The 19,244-nt window shown below is 39.8% G+C and overlaps 1 protein-coding gene across 4 annotated transcripts in view; it reads right to left on the reverse strand.

Moving 5' to 3' along the window:
* nbeaa (neurobeachin a) overlaps positions 1 to 19,244 on the reverse strand; it is a 186,892-nt gene that overhangs the window by 7,553 nt on the left and 160,095 nt on the right. For 2 of the 4 annotated variants that reach the window (XM_053645332.1, XM_053645331.1), the window contains 18 exons: positions 18,369 to 18,488; positions 14,250 to 14,377; positions 11,909 to 11,970; positions 9,138 to 9,202; positions 8,741 to 8,849; positions 8,385 to 8,551; positions 7,389 to 7,513; positions 6,981 to 7,127; positions 6,321 to 6,457; positions 6,065 to 6,182; positions 5,408 to 5,510; positions 5,076 to 5,191; positions 4,096 to 4,208; positions 3,795 to 3,935; positions 3,122 to 3,241; positions 2,852 to 3,004; positions 1,243 to 1,410; positions 143 to 232 (listed from right to left, as the gene is read on the reverse strand). In XM_053645332.1, coding sequence (XP_053501307.1) covers positions 143 to 232; positions 1,243 to 1,410; positions 2,852 to 3,004; positions 3,122 to 3,241; positions 3,795 to 3,935; positions 4,096 to 4,208; positions 5,076 to 5,191; positions 5,408 to 5,510; positions 6,065 to 6,182; positions 6,321 to 6,457; positions 6,981 to 7,127; positions 7,389 to 7,513; positions 8,385 to 8,551; positions 8,741 to 8,849; positions 9,138 to 9,202; positions 11,909 to 11,970; positions 14,250 to 14,377; positions 18,369 to 18,488 — 2,182 coding nt within the window. The remainder of the gene's footprint in view (positions 1 to 142; positions 233 to 1,242; positions 1,411 to 2,851; positions 3,005 to 3,121; positions 3,242 to 3,794; positions 3,936 to 4,095; positions 4,209 to 5,075; positions 5,192 to 5,407; positions 5,511 to 6,064; positions 6,183 to 6,320; positions 6,458 to 6,980; positions 7,128 to 7,388; positions 7,514 to 8,384; positions 8,552 to 8,740; positions 8,850 to 9,137; positions 9,203 to 11,908; positions 11,971 to 14,249; positions 14,378 to 18,368; positions 18,489 to 19,244) is intronic. The other 2 variants (XM_053645334.1, XM_053645333.1) reach the window with 1 other exon arrangement.

The raw sequence follows: 19,244 nt of genomic DNA on the forward strand, positions 1-19,244 counted from the left end.
GTCAATGAAACTGAAAATAAGAAGTGAGTTTGACTTGAAAACACATGTAAACTTCTTTCTAATTATCATTGTAGTTGTTCCCCCACACTCTGGTAGGTTGTGTATGCAGCAGAGAATGAATGCTGTGCTGTGACGGTCTCACCAGATGCATAGCCGAGCTGCGGGGAGGATGAGGCTCAATTAACAGCTGCGAGGGAACTTGACCAAACGTCTGGATCTGAGCCTCTGTGGACTACAGAGAGAGCAAGAGAGAGAGAGAGAGAGAGCGAGAGAGCGAGAGAGAGAGAAGGAGGGGAGAGAGAGGGAGAGAGAAAAGGAGGGGGGAGAGAGAGAGAGAAAAGGAGGGGAGAGAGAGGAAAGGAGGAGAGAGAGAGGGAGAGAGAAAAGGAGGGGAGAGAGAGCGCGAGAGAAAAGGAGGCGAGAGAGAGAAAAGGAGGGGGGAGAGAGAGAGAGAAAAGGAGGGGAGAGAGAGAGAAAAAGGAGGGGAGAGAGAGAAAAGAAGGGGGAGAGAGAGAGAAAAGGAGGGGGAGAGAGAGAGAAAAGGAGGGGGGAGAGAGAAAAGGGGGAGGGAGAGAGTGAGAGACAAAAGGAGGGGAGAGAGAGAGAAAAGGAGGGGAGAGACAGAGAAAAGGAGGGGAGAGACAGAGAAAAGGAGGAGGGAGAGAGACAGAGAGAGGGAGACAGAGAAAAAAGGAGGGACAGAGAGAAGGAGGGGGAGAGAGAGAAAAAAGGAGGGAGGGAGAGAGCGAGAAGGAGGGGGGAGAGAGTGAGAGCGAAAATGAGAGAGACAGACAGTGAGTTGTCCAAGTGGACAGCACAAATTGACACTACAGCTGAAGTGCTGAACATTTCACAGGTGTTTATTTCAGTCTTGTCTGCCTAATGAGATGAAAACACAGAGCAAAGCTCTCACTCGAGGCCAGAGAGAAAGTGCGAGAGGCTTCTGGCACTGCTTAGAGCTGGCCATACATGGGCAAGAGAACAGGAAGAAAAAAATAACAGCCGTAGCTCTTCAGACGTAGACTGAAGAGAACATTTTGTACAGTACTTAATGGTCTGAATGTCTGAATGAGCGAAGGCCGTGGAAAAGGAAATCAGACCTATGATGTTATTCAGCTGGACTAATAATTTAAGTGTACACTTATTCAGAACCGGAACATTTTGTCCATTCAGATGATGAGTATATGCCCTTAAACCCATGTGCAATCTTTCAGTGGGTAAAGTGTGCAGCGTGTCACTAACCTCTCTGAGCTGCAGGTCTGTGATGGTATCCAGATTGACAGAGCCTTCATAGGACATGTAGTGGAACACGTTAAGAGCTCTCACTGCCTCGGGTCCTCGCTGCTTGTAGCCGAAGATCAGATCGATCCACTGGTGCAGCTGGCACGATACAAACTCACTCTCCAAAGCCTGAGATGTCAAAGGGCCAGAATGGTTAGTAAGACTGCTTTTTTACTTTTAAAAGGGATTTTTGAGCAAGTGCATATGATTTAGTGTGAAATAGTGCCGGCCATCATCATGATTCGCAGCTGTGAGATCCATTTGCACGGTGGAGAAGGACGCACCACAAAGCACACTAGAATGCGTTTTTCCGCATGCAGCTCCCAATAGTGTTTCACTACAAGACACAGCGAAAATCCAAAATCCTATGTCCTGCAGCTTTGACAACACCACCCACCATCTGGATTACCACGTTATATAGGAATTTCTAGATCAGCCATAACATTAAAACCACCTGCTAATAAATAATGTATGTCCCCCTTGTGCCGCCAAAACAGCTCTGACCCATCAAGGCATGACATCTGAAGGTGTGCTGTGGTATCTGGCACCAAGACGTTAACAACAGATCCTTTAAGTCCTGTAAGCTGTGAGTTGGGTCTTCTATGGATCAGATTTGTTTGTCCAGCATCCAGCTGATGCTTGATTGGATTGAGATCTGGGGAATTTGAAGGCCAAGTCAACACCTTGAACACTTTGTCATGTTCCTCAAACCATTCCTGAACTATTTCTGCAGTACAGTGTGGCAGGGTGCATTATCCTGAAGAAAGAAGCCACCTGCCATGAGGCCGTTGCCATGAAGGGGTCTGCACCAATGTTTAGGCAGGTGGTACGTGTCAAAGTAACATCCACATGAATGCCAGGACCCAAGGTTTCCCAGCTGAACATTGCCCAGAACATCACACTATCTCTGCCAGCTTGCCTTCTTCCCATAGTGCATCTTGGTGGCAGCTCTTCCCCAGGTAAGCGACAAACACGCACCTAACCGTCCACATGATGTAAAAGAAAATGTGATTCATCAGACCAGGCCACCTTCTTTATTGCTCCATGGTCCAGTTCTGATGCTCATGTGTCCATTGTAAGCGCTTTCGGCAGTGGACAGGGGTCAGAATGGGCACTCGGTCTGCACTTACGTAACAAGCTGCAAAGCACTGTGTTCTTGCTTTACAATGCAGATATTTGGATTTGAGATCAAAAGATGAATATGAGATGATAGACCAGAATTTCAGCTTTCAGTTCCTGATATTTACATCTAGATGCGTTAAACAATTTAGAACCTTAGAACCCACCCATTAATCAAGTGATCAAAAATATTGGAACATGTGACTGACAGGTGTTTCTTGTTGCCCGGGTGTGTCCTGTTAGATTGACTGTTTAAACAATTAATAGTTCTGAATGTCTACTCTTGGTTTGAGGCCTGGGTTTCACCTATGAAGACTGCATTTGTTGTTAATAAGGATAAACCAATAAGAAGACCAGAGAGCTGTGTATGGGAGACATTTTGAAGCTGAGAAAAGACAGACTCTAAAAACTACAGGTAAGGACCCTGTAAGCAGACTGTCATTTCACTTACCATTCTATTAATGCGAACAAAGTCTTCTGGTTTCTTGGCCCAGACAGGCAGCTCCACATCACAGACCGGAGTGTGGTCCTCCCTCAAACCCAGATCATAACCATTACTGTTCACAAACATCTCGGGCAGGTAGTAGAACTCTGGGATCAACTCCTGTTCCAGCATGGTTAGAAGACAATGGTAAAAATGTGCAATCAATTCCTTGAATGAATTTTCAAAAACAGAAGTTAAGATGTCAATCACTGCTCATCACTCATCAGTCTCTCTCACCTTGACATCAGACGTATCCCTCTGGCAGCTCCTCCAGGAGCGCATGATGCCGGAAAATGTTCGGTCTGGATGGTCAAACTTACTGTCGTTTCCATTCAGGAAGAATGTAGTGAAGGGCTCCTAATGCAGTCAAAAACACACAGGGAATTAGTAAAAAGATTTGCATACCAAAGACATATTGTGTACTGTTAACAAATTGTAGAGCTCAATAAAAATTTTTTTAAAAAATCATAGGGCTAACGTTTGCTCCTACCTGGTTAATTTAGATAAAACTCATACTCATAGAAAATTGGTGCATTAGTACAATTTTAAGAACAACTGTACTTAATGCAAGAATTTTCGTGCTTAAAGCTGCCCCAAACAGATTTTTTTTGTGTGCGCCCCTAATCAATATATGACCATCGACATGTATCGTGCAGAATCTGAGGTAGGCCTGTCATTAATTCATGAATAATGATGTAGAGATTTTTTAAGTATAGGAGTTACAGAAAAATCTCCTTGCTTTACACATCAGTTTAAAAATATGAATCTTGTTTTTTACACAACAGCCATCTGTTATAAACAATTACAATCCATGGTTTGAGGGTATAAACGTGTTTGAGTATAAGCATGCCATCTAAGAATCTAGAGTAAATTGACAGTGTGTCTTGTAGGGTATAGTGAAAGTGCTCACTATTCTGTGGAGCCAGAGCAGAGTAGAAGCAGCGGTGGAGTACAGGGATGTGTAGTGATGTGGTGGGGTTCCATCCTCCTCCCAAGTTTCATAACGCTCTGCGTAAAAGGCTGCACGCTTTGGATTCAGCGCCCCAATTGGCTGAGAGAAAGAAACCAGCACAAGATTGTTACAAAACATGAAAGTAATGATTTCCAATTATATAACAGACCACTCTAGTCAGCCCGTTTGCAATGCTGAACACTGTTGAACTTGGTGTTGATTTCTGCCATATGTAAGAAATCAGAAGTCAGAGTGTTACCTTCGACAGGTCTCTGAAGTTGCCAGGCAGAGTGAGGTCCAGCTCCTCAGACTCATAGTTGGTGAGGACCCAGGGGAAGACCGGGTATTGGTTAAGGTCATTATATGTTCTCCCTGAACACACAAAAACAGACGCATGAATGATGTGACATCACTAATATGAATGTATATGCAGATAAATAAATAAATAAATATATAATATAAAAATATAAATATTGGAGATGCACCGATACTAAATTTCTTAGCCGATACCGATAACCGGTTATTCAGAGTGATATCCGCCGATACCGATAGTTCTGCCTCTTATGCCTTCTTTTAAATTAATAATAATTAATTCCACAGACTGAAATAAATGGAAATAAAAACATTATTCTCTCCATTTCAAATTACGTTTCACAGTAACTGGTCTCATAAACAGAAAACACATTACTTTAATTAATATTAACACATGAACTAAAGATTAAATTAAGATTTCTTAACTTATTGAATGTTATTAATTCATATTAACATTGACTGAATTCTAAAAAACTAGACTTTTTGGGGTTCAAGTAGACTCGATGCCGAAACGCTTCAGTGCTGCTACTTCCGGTATAAAATTTTAGCAGTGTAGAGATTACAGATCTTCCAATCTGCAGTTTTGTCATCATTCCACACAAGCGACATCGTCTTTACAAAATCGATGTGTTTACCCGCCCTCTTTTGATTGACAGGATATAATCGGCCCTGATCATCGGCTGTTTTTAAACTATCGGCCGATAGCGGGAAAAATTGCCTTTTTTGGCCGATACATCGGTGCATCTCTAATACACACACACACACACACTCGCGCTGAATAGCACTTCTTTTACTTCTGTAAATGGTTCAGAGAGCAGCAATATTTTTGTAATTTACTAGTCACAATACTGCCCAAAATGCATGTGAGCTCTGGAATAGACATTTTTCTGGCTCCTGGACCATCACAAGCCTTCGCTCCATTCTCACCTGCGATGGTGTTGAGAAACATGAGGTACTCGAAGTTAGAGATCTCCCGCCTCTGCCAGCGCTGGGTCATGTTGGAGGACTTGAAGAGCTGACGAGGGGTGGCCAGAGAAATTCGTCTGCAAACGAGATAATAAAAGTTGCACACTCTAGTTCAGGACAAACTGCTCAAAAACAAATGGCACTAAAAAACTGAGAACATCAAAGCATCTATCGTAGATCAGTTCACCGCTTTAAATCTTAATATATTCACACGAATGAAGAAAAATCTGATCTCACATCAGCACCTATAGGATATGTGGAGATTCTTTAAGAATATGTGACCATGTCCTAACCTTGCTTGAGGAAGGCCGTAGCTGGTGCCGACCCCCACTCGGGGTAAACTGTACACCACCTTTTTGACAGTTGCCTGGTCCGGGAAGTTAAACATGACTGATGCTATGGGGAGGAGAACATGGAACGAAGACGAAGAATAGACAATTTGTACAGCAAAATTATGAGAGAGTTACTCAAATGAAATATTTTTTAAAATAAGAACAAAGGGCAGATCTCTCTTAAGTAAAGCATTTTGCAGAATTTTTTCCATTTTTATGAACATTGGAGGTTTATCTTAGATCATTTGAGAATGATTTATACTATTGCACCTTAATATTAAAGATGGCATTATAAATTAGAGCTGGAATTAGTCTAATTATTATTAGACAGAGTAACTCAATTTTAGAGACCAGTGACTGGTTGAGTTTAAGAAGTTTAGAGGTATCTAGTCAGAATTTCAGTTATTGAGACAAGTCTCCTTTGCAGAAGAGATTGTTATCAATGGGATTCTCCTGATAAATTAAGGGAATCTGAAGGGATAATACAGTAAAATATGTTTCTGTAACATTACACACAGGACGTCTATAGATTGCCATGTTTTCCAGGACACCTGGGAGCCCTGACTATGTTCTTTATATAAATATACTATTTCTAATATAATACGAAAGTGCTCTTACTTCTGTTGGCCATGAAGACCTCCAGGCCAGTGTTCTGCAACAGGTAACGTCTGGCAAACACGGCTCTGATCTCACTGAACATCCATTTCCCATGCAGCCCCTCAGAATACGCCAACACCTGAACACACACACACACACACACACACATATATCAGAAGCACCATAAGAGCAGTGGTGATGATATATCAGCTACATACCTCTTTCATCTCATTCATAAACTCAGATGGTCAGCTTTTGGAGGAGGAGGAACACACACCTTTGCATCAGTCTTCTTGAAAGCGGGATCTTCTTCATCCACCTCAAAGTAAATCTCAGTGGTGGTGATGGAGAGTGTCCCCCTGGCAACGACCACAGGAGCAACCAGCTGGGCCGGCGTGCTCAGAACCACAGGACCTTAGAGAGACTAGGCCGTTTACTACATTCATTCCACATAATACTCAGATTGAGTTATGCCTCCTACATTTTGTCATAGATTAAATCGTCAGAAAAAAATATTTGATTTTCTAAATCAAATGTTTCATAGTTGTTAATGATACTGTACTTTTAACATCAAGGAGGTCATTAATTTGATCAAATGAAGCGATATGAAACTGAATGTGTTATACACAGTCAGTGGTTCAATTGAGTTGATTAGTCTAGATGATTTTAATTAGTTCATTTAGTAAATCAGAGCGTTTCATCAGCAGGATTTTTCTGCAGCCATGCCAGCAGGAACTCTAGATTTACATCCGAAACACTGTTCGAATGCTGCTCATATTTTGTTAGGAAACTTGCCTCTGGAGGTAAATACTCGAGGATGAAAAGGCACTAGAAATAAAGTACATTTATACACATTAACACAAAATATTTCAGGGATATATAAAACACCATCATGGACTCGGATCTGTTTCGCTTTTCCCCTCAATGTAAGAGATACCTGCGAGATTGTCGATCTCTTTCTCCTGCAGCAGACTGACAGCATCATCGTCTCCTTCCAGCATCAGCTCCATCTCAGGATTCTGACTGACCACAGACTGGCTCCTGAACGCCTTCTTTGACTTCATGCCCTCCTCTTCCTCTGGGGCTACAGAGAGAGGAAACAAGTGCTGTGACCTCTGTGTCTGACATTCATGTATACTATTGTTGAGAGCAGTGCTATGAGAGATTTGAATAATGTTCTGTCAATAAACTACTGAATTAATTTTAATTTCAAGTGAGCACTGACAGATAAAACAAGCTTTGAATTCACTAGAAAACCAGGGTGGTTGCACATGGAATATACTGCCATGTGGTTTTTAGAAAGTATGCACAGCTTAAGTGGAAACAGTGAAATAAAGGCACTGACCGTAATCCTCCAGTGCTTTGAGTGACACATCCGAGTGTGTGGAGCCAAATGCGTTGCGAACAAATCTTCGCCTCCTGCGCAGGTCATCTTCCCAGTAGTCCAAACGCCAGAAATCAACCAAATGGCTGCAGGGGCAGGATGGAGTGTGTACAGGTTATAGAGCATGATTCTGTAACCTTTTGGTAAAAAGTCCTTCACAATCATTGCTTTCCTGGAGTGTCTGTTTACAGTTTACCATTTCAAACATAGCTATTTCAAATATACCAGAAGTGATAATGTCTTTATTGACCACATATACATATGTACAATGAAATTCTTTTCTTCGCATACCCCAGCATGTCAGGAAGCTGGGGTCAGGACGCAGTGTCAGTCACGATACAGCGCGCCTGGAGCAGAGAGGGTTAAGGGCCTTGCTCAAGGGCCCAACAGCGGCAGCTTAGCAGTGCTGGGGCTTGAACCCCCAACCTTCCGATCAGTAACCCAGAGCCTTAACCACCAAGCCACCACTGCCCCAAGTGTGACCATTTTGTGTGCTTATATACAGATTGCTAAAATAATTATTACAAATACCTTCCCTGTGCATTTATAATAGCAAGAAACAAAGCAACACACAACCATACATTGTAATGCAAATGAATGATTCAGTAAATTCCTTGGGCCAAGCCTATGGTGGTGGATATCCGACCTCACCCCAATTCTCTACTTTCACATCTTCAGGTTCCTACAAGTGTTCAGATCGTTTCAGTGTTTGACACCCAACAGTTTCAAAACAATATTTAAATGCATTAACAAAATAAACTTCATCCTGTAGACACGTTGGCGATTGTAATTTGTTATCTTATCAGCCCATAAGTGACAGAGTGACATTAGAGACTGGCACCATGCTGGTGTGAATAACGGATATTCTTGTGCGCATTTGCAGTAAACCTCCTCAGTTATGCAACAGCAGAGAACTGCTTTCCCAGCCTCCCCCATGAGTAATGTTCATATATATACCTCTGGGCCATGGTACCCCATGCTCCATGTTTATTAGTCAAGATGTTGAGGATCTTCTGTTTCAGCTGGTTGGCGGTCACGTGATCTCTGTGCTTGGCGGCACTGATCAGGTGATCGCACATCTTCTCTTCCTCTCTCCGATCTGCTGCATACTGAGCGCAGTTGGACTGAGGGAGGCAGCACAAGGAAGGGCGTGGTAAGAAAGTGTCAACATCGGCCTTTACAAATCTTTTTGTTTTTCTTCACTTCCAAAAGCATGTTTTTGCAATCCGACTCTTTTTGTGGTTCATAAATAACAAGCACATATGTGCACAATAGCAGAACAAGCACAAACACAGTCACACACATCAGCTGACCTCAAACTCGGCATGTTTGTGGACGTCCTCGGCCCTCTGCCTGTTGAGGATAAACTCCGCCTCATTGGCCACTCGCACGATGTGGTCCTTCATGGCATGGCACAAGAGCCTGAAACAAACACACTGCTGTTAGACAGCAAGAACAAGAAACTAACATGGGGTTCATATTTACATTCGGGGACATTTCTGGGACAAAACAGCATAATTATTATTTGTTCTCATCTTCAGAATGAATCAATATCCCTATCCTAAAATAAACAGCAACTATACAGGGCTTCTATATACATGTAAAAAAAACAAAACAAACAACAACAACAAAAAAACAAACAAAAAACATTTGCAATTTTTTTTACATTGTGTACTGATCACAAAATCTCCACTGTCCATGTGTTCTTACCTGCCCTCATTAATAAGCTCAATAAAGGCGAGTCCTGCATTCTTCTGAATGGAGTTCTGCCACTCCTGAGACAAAAAAAGAAATAGTGTGATGCCATTTTTAAAGAATTACTAATTATACCAGCTCGTGAACACTAAACAGTTACCGCCATGGACTGCTTTCAATCATCATCTACTAAGGGAAAGAGTTCTATGTGTATTATTTTTTCTTAGAATTAAAAAAAAAACAACAGTTGGACTAAGACCTCAGTACTGTGCTCTAAAACAGCTGACATATTGACAATCTGTCCAGAGCGGCTGTTTGCTAGGATAGCAGCAGACGCAGAGAAAAGGCAGGATGGGGCAGGAAGCTTTTAGTCCAGGATGCTGATGGTTCTAGAAGGACACATCAGAGGCTCTAGTTACCATCCCTTCCTGCCGATCAATACTTTGGGTTCGGTTTCATCCCCAGAGAATCTAATGGAGGGCCAGTATGGAACCAGAGTAACACTATCTGTGGAGAAGAGGGCATTAAGGATGATGGGAAAAGAAGGGAGGAGGGGAGAGAACACGGGAACGGGACGAATCATAGCTCTAAACTCTTTGTGCAGACTCAAGAGTCAAGAACCAAGAGGGAACTGGAGAGCTAGGATTCTACTATGTACTACGTTTAAATTTTTTAAATTATTTTTTATTATAATTTTTTTTTTTTTTTAGAGGTATGGTATTAGTATTTAAGTTAAGGAATAGCTTGAGGAGCTACATGTGGAGAAAGGTAGAATCAGTTCAAGGTAAGAAAAAAAATCTATGTTGTTTATGAAAATACAAATATCTTATTAGCATTCATAAAAAAAAAAAAAAAAAAAGAGATTTACACTCCACCAGGTTTACATTTCTCCCTTCTGCAACCACATCCATTTCCTATTAGTTCCACTATAGTTCCAAATTAATAAGCTGAATAACTGAATAATAAGCTGTGAGTTTAAGGGGTACAAACTGCTGCGGAGGTCACTGGGAGAAATTGTGCTTATGGGTGTGAATGCTGAAACCTCCAGCTGTATTTGTGGAATTCAGACCTCTAGAGTGGGAACAACATTCACATATTCAGAATCTGTTATTTTTGACACATTTCCATTAAACCTATCAAATTTTCAGGTGCTTGGTATGTGGATGAAAAGTTCAGTTACAGTATTCGACAGTGTTTGAGTATGTGTGTGTATGGTCTAAAAAAAACAAGGCTGAAACCCCTTGTTGATTAAAGAGATCAGAGGAGAATGACCAGACTGGTCTGAATTGACAGGAAGTCTATAGTAAGCACTCTTTACACCCGTGGTGAGCAGAAAAGCATCTCTGAATGCACAACACATCAAACCTTGATGTGGATGGGTTAGAACAGCAGAAGACCACATCAGGCTCCACTCCTGTCAGCCAAAACCAAGAATCTGAGGCTATCATGGGCACAGACTCATTCTAATTTTCAAACTGTTGGGTATGGGTGAGTCTGTGCCCATGATAGCCATGATAGCCTTTTTCTTCATTCTGATGTTTGATGTGAATATTAACTGAAGCTCTTGACCTGTATCTAGATGATTTTATGAACTGTACTGCTGCCACATGATTGGCCGACTGGATAACTGCATGAATGAGCAGGTGTACAGCTGTTCCTATTAAAGTGGGTGGTGTGTGTATGTGTGTATATATATATATATATATAAATTTATATTTATATATATATATATAAATTACAGCTAGCAAAGATCTCGGCCTATCTGAGAACTTGAAAAACGGCTCCTGGATGACGCTCCTCGTGAAGCTGGTTGGCAAGATGCCAAGTGCGTTCAAAGGTTCTTCAGAAATACTGTTAATAATTTGGAATATAAAATTGTTTTCTTGGTCACTACATAATTCCCTATGTGCTTTATATATTTTTAATTACATGTTATAGTAATTAATAGTGTCACTTATTATTCAAAAATATGAAAACATACTAAGAATGATGAAAAGCCTTCTATGAGTATGTCTGGCCAAACATTTGATGGTTAGTGCATGCGAGTTCGTAAAATTGTGTAATATTTAAAGCTTCCAGAGACACAAGATGCTTGAGACAAACGTGAAACTGCATTATATAACAGCTAGTTCCGCGTCACTAATTTCATTAGATGAGCCGGGTTCCAAGAGTATTTTTTCCAAGTATTTATTATAACTGCACTGGGACGTTTCACTGTTTATATCACTCCGCCCGTCTGTGTTCGCCATGTAAAATTCCAATTCTAGCAACAGTCCCACTGAATCTGTTACTATGGTTGAGTTAGTGACATCATCAGCAGGCAATGGCAAACGATACATTTTTCATTCTCCAGATGAAGATGAAAAGGAAGAAAGGCAGCCGATAACAGGAAGGTACAAATCACTGTGAGCTAGCTAACCTGCTATCTGATGAGATATCAGTGAGCGTGACTTCTGGTAGATCTATTTCTGTTCGCAGAGCAAAAATAAACAGATTATTTGGCTGTACTGTGACGAAAATGTCAGTTAATCGATATTCATTCTTATTTATAAAACTGAAGCATAAAAGCAATATCATGCTGTTATTACCTACAGCTGAATCACAGCTTTGCTGATATTCAGTGTAAAAGCTCTCTTAGTAGTGCAATTTTGCTTAATTATACAACACACTTCCACTGCATTCCTCCATAATACTGCATAATAATCGCAGAAGCTGTATTTTTAGCTGTAGAGCCAAAATACCAGTGGAATCATGGGTAGTGGGATCGAAGGCGATTGCACTCTTACCTGTGAACACAGTAACATCACCAGCTCCACTACTGATGTACTGGACTTCATACACACCAGGCCTGGAGTGGAAAGTAACAAAAAGGCAAAATTTAACACACATACACACACACACACACACACACACACACACTTAACCACATTCCCACATGTTAAGACAGACATAGAATTCGTTTAGAAAAGTTATTATTATTAGTGCTATACTATTTTTTATACCATGGCCAGGGAAATACAAGTTCTGGATTGGCTGGGAGGTATACATTAGTTTCTTATACTGGGACACCTACCAAAATGATCCCAGCAAAAATGTAAAGAGAGTTCTTAATCAATGTTCCTGCACCAGTGACAACGAGCAAAAAGACAATTTATACTCAGCCTGTATTTACACATCAGAATTGCCTTTTTCGGTTGTCCCATTGAACAAAACTTATATTAAGAAAAACCCAATAAACTCTCTGTGTACTGATTTGGTTGGGATATTGATGCAATATATAATGCATATACCGGCAGATGACAAATGAAAGGAAAAGCAACAGTAAATGGGTTGAGTGACCACAACACACTGGAACAGATATAGTGCTCCTTGTTATAGACTCTACAAGTCTCTGGAACCGTACTGGGGGAATGATGGTTGTGGAGAGTGGTATCTAACACATTGCTCCAAAATGTCCCATATGTCTTCAACTGGGTTGAGATCTAGTGAGTGTGAAAGCCAAAGCATATGATCGACATCATCTTCATATTCTGACAGTGTAATCCTGGAGAGAAAATGTTTCATCACAGGATCATTTGCAGTGAATCTTCCCTCTAAGGGAACAAGTTTACCCAAACCATGCCAGTAAAATGTCCTCTACGGTATAACAGAGACAAAGGTTTTTCCATTGTTTTGTTACCAGTCTGTATATACATTTAAAAAGCCACTTTGCAGCTTCACATATTTTAGAGAACACCAGGAACTGAGATGGCCATCTTGTTTAAAACCGCCAAACTATTTTTCCTCATTAAATTCTTGTTCCTTGCTGTTTATTTATTTATTTATTTACACAAAGCTCAGCCTCATCTTTTTCACTCTAATAGCTAAAGACAGCATTTTGACTTTTCACATATATGTTTTGCACTGTGCCTTGGTCCTACTATGGTGATGTACCTGCATTCACACTTACACATGTCTCTCTCGAGAGCATCAGCTACATGTTATACATTTCAGTTATTATACTGTTCAGTAATTAACGTGATTGCAAAATGTATTGGCCCAATGAAAACTTTTCATAGGTTACCATATCATGATCCTGTGACTAGCATATGTGAAAGTGATCAGAAAATGGTACCCTATGTGAGAAGTCATGTGAAAGTAAAATAGCAAAATAATGAGTTTGCTGCTTTCATAATCATTCTGTTTTGAAAATGGCTATTCTTACATGTTACTAGGAGGCCATGGTATAAGCCAGATAACGCCCAACAAAGCGTCTTGTTATCAGAAAATAACTAACTTGCAACCACTTCATCCATTATTTCTGATACTGCATTGGGACACAAAGTTGGACATTGTTTCTTACTTACGATCTATAGATACAGTAGTTTTATATTGTGACAGTGTTCTAGAAACATATACCATAAAAACAACCATATAAGACAAACAGTCAGGACGGGGCATTCAAAACGGGATGAGAGCACATACACTGCAGGGTGAGAGGACTCTGATAAATGGTACAAAATTGCCAGAGAAACAGAAGAGAAAAAGTAAAGAGAAGAGAAAGCGGAGGTGTGAGGACACGGAGACAGATTAGGAACAAGATGAAGGACAGTGGGGAAAACAAGAACTGGGCTCTACACATGTGGGATCTCCAGCATCCTTAAGCTATCGAATTATATCTAAAGCTGATCTAAAGTCTGTGTGCATCTTTTACAACCTAGTGCATTTATTTACATAGGAAAGGTGAATCTGATCTGCACATAGACACATAGACATAGCCGGTTATGGGCTCACATTTGTTTCCTAGTCGTCTTTTCTAATTACAGACTCATAATTTTGGACCATATAATTTCATACTGGTCTAAACAAATACACTGGGAAAAAAGAAAAAAAAAAAAGTGAAGAATACACCATTGTTAAATGTATACAGCTCCCTCTTCATGAAAACTCTTTCTTTTTGCTCTCTGTTTGTCTGATACTGAGCACTAGCCTGTATCTGCTACTCTCCTGACCTCATACCTTTGTCCATGGGGTTGTGTGTGTGTATGAGACAGGAGACGCACACACACACACAGACAGCAGACAGTGAAGGACTCCACAGAGACGCCAGCTAGAGAGGAAAAAGGAAGCACAATACAGCACCTGTACCTTCAATCAGCAACTCCTGCCCATGGCTACCGAGCAGGGTCCTGGACAGGAAGGGTGCAAAGTCCACAAAGATCTCCCTCAGGAGGGGGGCCACCTTCTCCAGTGCACGCTCTAACTTAGTGGTTATACTGTAGGAGAAACAGAGGGCGAGACACAGAGAGAGGCAGCTAATGTTTTTATGGTGCACAGTCAGGAAAAGTCAAGCATCCTGTAAGCTTAGTCTAAAGATACAGGCATGTCCAAAAGTCTGAGTCCACTCCATCAACAACTGTTTACATTTACACATTCTATATAATACTGTTTTTCATTACAGGACTTTGGAATGATAAGGTTCAATCTGACAATTCTGTAATTTTAGGATACTGGGAAATAAAGTTTTGACCCTCTAAACTTAAGTAATATTTAAGGTGTAAATGTATTTTTCGGTTCAGCAGTATGAACTGATTTTTGCCAAAACGTTAGACAGAACCTAATAATCCCAAGGTCTTGATTAATACATGTAACGAGCATATAGTGTCTGATGCAAAACAGCTCAAAAACCTTCACGCGGATGAACCCAGGATCCATCGTTTCTACAAACTGATCCTATAATGTAATTTGTGTTCAGAAGGTGATGAGTCATTTTCTGCATTTCAGGCTATAACGTTTATATTAATCCTCCTGTTCTAACATCCTATTGTTTATATAGTAACAACTTACACAGGGAGTTGTGTGAGTAAATGTTGATACGGTGAATCTGTCTATGAGGAGGATTTTTGGAAGGAGTCTCCAGTGTCATCGCTTTGAAATCTTCAGGGCAAAGAACTTCTTGGTAACATGACAAGCTCAAATGTAACTATAAATTAATAAAAATATGGCGTGATAAAAATTGCAAAAGTGCTGTGGTATAAGAGGAATAAAACACTTTAGGATGTGCTGTTATTGGAAAATAATCACCTTCAGGGTGTTCGCAGCATCACACCACCCAGTCATTTATTATTTTCCGATAACAGCACACCTCGTCATGTTTTATTCCTTACATATTTATTTGTTTACCATCTTTACTTGGGTAAGTTGCCGTTTTCAAAATAAGAGATTAGGTTGGTGCAGGGCTTTAAAATTATTTAGATTTTTGTCAATGTTTGACCCGTTCAAATTCTGCTGCTATATTAAAGGACGGGACTTATCGATATTTATTTATTACTTGTATAGTTGGACATCTACAATAAAATTGTGTTTTTTTTATAGCATTAGCATACATCTGAGAAGCTGTAAGTCTTTTGGATCATTATGTAACAAAGTAATCCTCTGTAGTGCATATATTATAAACATTAATATACCAAATATGGCGAATTCTATAAATGAAAATAATAAAAAATGCACCAGTATAGTGTAGTAGCTTGACACAGTGCAGGAAAATGAATGTAAAATGTCCTCTATTGATCGAATTGCCATTAGTGCATAGCTTTATGCAGAAGTTTGGGATAAAACGGTTGGTCTAACTCACAGAAATTACTTGGCAGCAACTGCTTTTTGTCACCGCGTTAACAAAGGTACATGCGGATAAATACATATGAAGAGAGGAGAATGTGTTTGTTTATTAAAAGAGGAAATTTAGTTTGAGGACATTTATTTGCAGTTCAGTGTGCAGATTTGTCTTAGTGTTGAATAATTCATTGCATATAAGAAATAAAAACAGCATTTGGGGAGTGGACTCAGAGGTTTGGATGCCACCGTATGATTTATGAACTACAGCACATACCTTTTGTTACTGTTTGGTTAGAATGAGAGTTAGTGGGTCGGTGTATTGTAAGTGCTGCTTACAAACACCAGACTTGGCTTCAATTACCAACAAGCCTTCACACGCAAATACGAGTTTGTATTGAAATATGTTTTCCGAGCAGAAAGTATCACTTGGATTAGTTCGATGACCAGTTAATTTCTACACAGAATATATTTGAATAACTAAACTCGTAGAACAGTACCCACACCCCTACAAACTTACCTACACTAAGGCTAATGCTACAGCTATGGGACACACACAGCACTAGGCTCAATGGCTAGAGGGGCTCTATGAGGATACAAAGCTGAGGAAAGCGTCAGTAGCATCAAGGGTATTGAGCATTTTTACTGAGCACAGAGGTGGCCATTGCTATTAAGCAGGAAGTGATAGAGGAAGAGAATAAAAGACTTGATCCAGTCCCACTTTTGAGTTACATAATCTTCTAGCATGGAAAGTTGCCCATGTGCGTAAATAACGAAACAAAGGAATTCATTGTTTCTTCTATGTCAGGTGTGCACAACTCCAGTCCTGAAGGTCCAGAGGTTTTTTACCTTACTCAAAGACACTTCATTCAACTTAACCATTTAATTAACAGGTTGAGTAGGTACGTTCAGATCACCAAATTGTACTAGACTGGAGTTGTGGACACCTGTTCTACATAAACATGTTTCCAGGACTTAGAAGACCTGATTCAGTGCTGTATGTATAGTTGTGTTGGCCTGGTCTGTAGAGTGGAACTGACTCAGAGATGAGAGAAGCAGGGCAGTACAGTGTGGCACTGCACCATCAGCATCCACCTCCCTGACACACAACAGGATCAGGACAGAGAAAATGTGCAGAGCAGAAGGAAGTGGTGTGAATGTTTGAGAGCGCCTATGTACAGTGTGTATCAATTACCAAGAACTGCTGTTATTTTTGCCAAATAGTACTTCATACATAAGATTACATTACGATTTTTAAATAAAATACAAAACAAAAATATTATGCTGCATATCACAGAGGCCAGCATTTGCCGATTCAGATATTGTGATATTTTGTGCAATATGTTAATTACAATTATAACCGGCCATTTTTACCAATACCATTTTAACCATTTAAGTATAAAATATGGCAAATTAGTTCCTCTCACAATAAAGGTACTAGTATGTTTAAGGTACAGTGCCCTGCATAAATATTTACCCTCTCGACGTTTTCCACTTTTCGTAGTGCCTGAAAGGACCTGAAATGAACTTAAAAATGGATTCAGATAATGGATACAGTTAATAGACACACATCCAAGAAGACTTGCATCTCTAATTGCAGCCAAAGGTGGTTACTGACCCAGGGGATGAATATTTATGCAACCAAACTAAATGAACTTTTGTGTCTCAATAAAAAAAAACAAAAACAACCAAATGTTATTGTAACATATCCTGTTAATCAAATGCTAAAAAAAAATCCCAATTAAATTCATTTCAGTTCCAGGTTGTTACACTATAAACGATGAACAGGTTCAAGGGTGGTGAATAATTATGCAAGGCACTGTACATATGCTTGCACCCTAAAATGTAGCCCACAGAGTGTCTGCTATCTCTTGTACACTTCTCTGTCCACAAGCTTCAGAATCATGAATGTTGCTAACTGATAGGAATCTCTGCATCTGTTCAGTGGTTTTGGGTGGGAAAACAATTTGGATACTGATGCACAACGAGAGCAAGATATAGTCACAGAAAAAAAAATGTTCATGGCATCTTATCTTTATGTGATGGAATTTAGCTTTAAGCAGTTAGTGGTGAGCTGTAGTGGTTTGCCAACAGGCTGCTGAAGGGTCTCTGGTTGGTCAATTGAAACATCAGTCGAATGGCTTCTTACTTTTAAAAGTAGGTACTTCTAAGTGATGTTTAGCGATGAGACATAGCAAACAGACTGAAACACACTCTTAAGCAAATGCTTCAAGTCTGGCATGCGAGACTACCTCATGGATATATATCCATTTTATCAATAATTACTATTGTAATTTTAAGGATACATTTACATTGTTTGTACTTTGTGAATAAAAACGTACCAGTACAAGAGCTTTATTGCAGACACTGTAGGATATTCAGATACAAGTTTGCCCCCAATAGCTCAAATTTGAGATATTTTAATAAGTAATCAAATAAAAATAATACGAATATTCTTTCATAATAAGTATTAATAAATGAATATGCAGTTGGTAATTCAGTTGTGATAAATAACAATATAAAACAGTTCTGGGTAGTGGAGCTTGGACCTTACTGTATGAGAGAGACAGAGAGAGAATAAGAGAGAATGAAAGGATGAGAAAATAAGACGGAGGTGGAAGCTGTTAGGTTCGTTTGTTGTCGATGCTTCCTTGCCTAAGAAACTGTCCCTCATCTCTGGGGGCTGTGTGGAATCCTGCCAGTGAGCTAAAGGATTTGAGCTCTGCAGGGGTCAACCCACTTCGCAGTGGACATGGGTCCACCTCACAAAAGGCACTGCAATACAAACGGGCAAAAACACACAGCAATTACAGGTACTATATTGTTAAACACTACGTATTAATGGGGGTAATGAGCTCTGCTTGCTTTGTTCTGATTAATTAAAGAGTATTGTTGCCCACATAGGAGGATTCAGCCAACCATATGTAGGGTTGCATATTATTAAAGACATTAAATATATGCTTATACTAATAAATAAATGGCTAGTATAGCATAATTACTATACTACATATTTTATAAAAGTAGTTGATTACTTTACAAACATTCACACACATATATATATATATATAGACATATTTTATATATACACACACACATACACATATATATACACATACATATATATATACACACACGTATATATTATATATGTATGTGGGTGTTTGTGTGTGTGTGTTTGTGTGTGTGTATATATATATATATATATATATATATATATATATATAGATAGATAGATAGATAGATAGATAGATATAAATGCATGCTGTTTAGGTGTAGTTAAGTCCGCCACCTAGTGGAGGAAATGACAGACTGCTACACTTTGCAGAAAATATCAACAAGCCCACAAGGTCTGACAGCTTTCTTTCTTTCAAACACACAAAACAAAAGTGTCAGTCTTTTTTTTCCATCAGAATGTATGAAGGGGCTGCAGCTGAGAGTGAATCAGAAACATTAAAAGGCTGAGGGGAAAAAAGAGCAAGAGAAGAAGAAAATGAAGCCAGCAGAACAGACAGGTCAAGCAGAGGGAACGTG

Source organism: Ictalurus furcatus, chromosome 16 (assembly GCF_023375685.1).
Source record: "Ictalurus furcatus strain D&B chromosome 16, Billie_1.0, whole genome shotgun sequence".
In the NCBI taxonomy this organism is placed as follows: Eukaryota; Metazoa; Chordata; class Actinopteri; order Siluriformes; family Ictaluridae; genus Ictalurus; species Ictalurus furcatus.